This window comes from Hypanus sabinus, chromosome 4, assembly GCF_030144855.1.
Source record: "Hypanus sabinus isolate sHypSab1 chromosome 4, sHypSab1.hap1, whole genome shotgun sequence".
NCBI classification, from domain to species: Eukaryota; Metazoa; Chordata; class Chondrichthyes; order Myliobatiformes; family Dasyatidae; genus Hypanus; species Hypanus sabinus.
Genome location: NC_082709.1, coordinates 73,869,407 through 73,873,087, shown reverse-complemented (window position 1 = coordinate 73,873,087; position 3,681 = coordinate 73,869,407). Strand labels below are relative to the sequence as shown.

The 3,681-nt window shown below is 39.6% G+C and overlaps 1 protein-coding gene across 4 annotated transcripts in view; it reads left to right on the top strand.

The window, feature by feature from the left end:
• Positions 1-2,939, top strand: part of LOC132392882 (caspase-8-like) — a 53,509-nt gene extending 50,570 nt beyond the window's left edge. For all 4 annotated transcript variants that reach the window (XM_059967399.1, XM_059967402.1, XM_059967400.1 and 1 more), the window contains exons 10-11: positions 9-489; positions 1,662-2,939. In XM_059967399.1, the coding sequence (XP_059823382.1) occupies positions 9-489; positions 1,662-1,806 (626 nt within the window). In that variant the 3' untranslated portion in view covers positions 1,807-2,939. The remainder of the gene's footprint in view (positions 1-8; positions 490-1,661) is intronic.
• The last annotated feature ends 742 nt before the right edge of the window (positions 2,940-3,681 follow it).

Sequence of the window (3,681 nt, the reverse complement as noted above, 5' to 3'; positions counted from 1 at the left end):
CTTTACAGAGAAACTGGAAGAAGTATTTAAATGGTTGGGGTTTGCTGTGCACAGGTTCAATAACCTGACTGTGGATGAAATGCTGGAAAGATTGGAAGAATTTAGAAAATACAATCATGACAAAATGGATTCTTTTGTGTGTTGCATCCTCTCACATGGTGAGAAGGATGTAGTTGTGGGAACTGATGGAAAACATCTTCAGATCACCAACATGAGACACTTATTTTCAGGCTCTCAGTGCCCCTCACTACTGGAAAAACCCAAGATCTTCATCATTCAAGCTTGTCAAGGCAAAAAAAAACAAAAACCTTGCTTCATCATCAGCAGCACCTCTGACCTAGAAACAGATGCATTTCCACAATCAATCCCTGAGGACCGGGATTTTTTGATTGCAATGTCTACAGTTCCTAATTGTTTTTCATATAGGACGCCTAAAGGGAGCTGGTTCATTCAAACTCTGTGTGAATGTTTAGAAGAATATTGTGTCAAGTGAGTATTCTGGTATTATTTTTCCCCATTGCTTAAGTTATGCACTCAGTTTTGAGACTCAGTATTACTAGCTTTGACCAAGAGGCCATTATTAATGTATGTGCTGAAATATTCTGGGTGAAACAAGCTAGGATGAAATACTTTAATTTTTAATTGAACCATCTTATCCTAGCTTGGCCCAAGGTCGGTCAGCGGCATCCTTTCCATTTGCTGTTAGGCTTGCTGCCTGGTGTTTTTAAAGCTGCTTTATCTGACATAAATCTGGCCAAAAGTTATTTCAGATTCTAGGCCTTACAGAGTGCCATGAAGCATTCTTTCTGTGAGGTTGCTCCCCGACCTGCTGAGTATTTACATATCATTCTGACTTTATTTCAGATTTTCAGCACCTACAGCATTTTGTTTTGGATCCATACTTTCTAATTGATTAAAATATAACAATCCATTGGTTCAAAACACAAGCCAGCAGAACATTCACAACTCACAAGTATATTGACTCGCCTTACAACATACACTTAGTGGTACCTTCTCTTCATCAAGTGGCTACTGTGTGTACGTTTGTGGTCATCTGCTGCTGTTGTTTAGTCCACCCACTTTAAGGTTTGACGTGTTGTGCATTCAGAGATGCGCTTCTGCACACCACTGTTGTAACACTTGTTTATTTAGTCACTGAAAAAAAATCACAAAATGCTGGCAGAACTCAGCAGGCCAGACAGCATTTTGTGTTTTTATTTATTTCCAGCATCTGCAGATTCACTCGTGTTGCCTTTTATTTAATCACTGTTGCCTTTTTGTCGGTCTGGTCTTTCTTTCATTATCGAGGTGGTTTCAACTGCAAAACTGCCGCTCATTGGATGTGTTTTTTTTTGGTTTTTCACACCATTCTCTGTATACTATAGAGATTGTGTATAAAAAACCCCAGGAGATCAGCAGTTGCTGAGAAATTCAAACCACCCTATCTGGCACTAACATTCCAGGGTTAAGGTCATTTAGGTCACATTTCTTCCCCATTCTGATGTTTGATCTAAACAACAACTGAATCTCTTGATCATGTCTCCATGCTATTATACATTGAGTTGGTGCTACATGATTTTATGCTTAGATACTTGCATTAATGGGTGGGTGTGCCTAATAAAGTGGCTACTGAGGTTATTTTGCACTTTTTGTCTTCCCAGAAAGCTTGACCTGCTTTCAATTCTGACTGAAGTAAATCGAAGAGTGAGCGAGATACATCCAAATATCAAGCAAATCCCAGAGCCACGATTCACCCTATCCAAGAAGCTTGTAATTTTGCCCCCATATCGCAGGAAAAACAGCTGATTCAACTTGTCTCATAAAAATATTTAATTAAGGAATTAAACAATTTAAAAATTGTAGATGAAGAAAGGGTTGTTGAAGAATTGTGCTATGCAAAGAATAAACAGTTAACTTAATGTATCTGTTCAAAATCGATGGCTATGGGCAAGTGAGAGTTAATTCATAACAGTATGATTTTTACAAAAGACTGGAGTTTATGAACAAATTTTAATCAACTATGATGTGCCTTTAATTCTATCTGTGGGCATTAAATTTGAGAAAATATTTGCAGCCAGATGATATTCCCTATAAAATTAGGAGTGACTACAGACATAATTTTGACCTTCTCAGGAAAGTCCAATACCACTATCCAATACTACCATTTATATGTTCATGACAAAACTTGTAGTTTTGAGAAATGCAATCAGAATAGCCTCAGTGGTGATTTAGTGACATTGAAGTTACACTATGCCAGAGATGGAGGGAATGAATGTGGATGGGGTGCAAATGAAAGGGGCTGTTTTGTCCCAGATCCTGTCAAAGTTCTTGAAAGATGGTTGGAGTTGCACTCATCCAGATAAGTGGAGAATATTTCATCACACTCCTTACTTGTAGATGCACAAGAAGAACGTGGTAACCTGCCACAATGACTATCATCCAGTAGCACTTAATCCAATGTGAAACACTTTGAGTTGTTGGTCATGAAGCAAATCAACTGCTTCCTGAGGAGTGACCTGGATCGGCTGCTTCACAACAGGTCAACAACAGATGCAGTTTCATTGGCTCTTCACTCAACCCTGGAACTTCTGGACAATGAAGATGGATCTCTTCATTGACTGCATCTCAGCATTCAACACCAACATCCCCTCGAAACTTATCACTAAGCACCAGGTCCTGGGTTTCAGTATCTTCCTATGCAATTGGATCCTCAAACTGCTCACTTGCAAATCCTAGTCAGTTCAGATTGGCAACAACATCTCCTCCACAATCTGCATCAGCATAGCTGCACCACAAAGCTATGGGCTTAGCCCCCTGCTCTTCTTGGTTGTTTCTTAGTCTTTGTTTATCTGTAGTTGTTCATTTATTCTATTGAATTTCTCTGTTCGACTGTGAATGCCTGTAAGAAAATAAATCTCAAGAGAGTTCTTCTTATCATACCAGGGAACCACTTAATCAACTTATAACAGCAGGGTAGCCAAAGCTTCCATAGCTTTCCTGTCATGCAGTGACCAGAAATGAACAAGAAACATCCTGGTAAAAATTTTACTGCTAATGTTGCAGGGTATTTCATGTAATGGTTTTCTGTAGAAGCAGTGTGTTCTGTTGGTAGTGTTTGGGCTACTGTTAAAGATAAGGATGCTTAAGAATGTTGTGTCATCCAAGCAGGATGGTGGAACTGGGTGAAGGTTCTAGAGAACACCGAGGAGATGGATGCTGAGGTGAGTCGAGGTCTTTTTTTTTCAGCTGGAGACATAGAGAGGAGAAGCTCGAGAGGCTGTAGGATTTGGTCTGGCGGGAATGTGCAATTCAAAGGCGCCCAAAAGCGGGGAGTTCTACCATGGATTTTGGTGAATAGGAATTGGTACAATGAATACACTGGACACAAAGATTTTTGGAAGATTTCAGCTCCAACTGTTTAATTACGATAGGCCCTTTTGTTTTTTTTCTCTCTAATAACTGGTTAAGTAAACATTCATAAATATCTTTTCTTTATAATTGTATGCAGCGTAAGGTCTGTTATTTCTTGCTGCTGGGCGATTGCAAGGGAACAGTAAGTTACACAGTATTCACACAAAATGGGGTTCATGTGGGTGAGACATCCCAACCTCACAAGTTTGGCAGGACACAAGTCATATCTACCCTAGAGGTACAGATTCAGGAAAGGTGGTTTCCTCAACG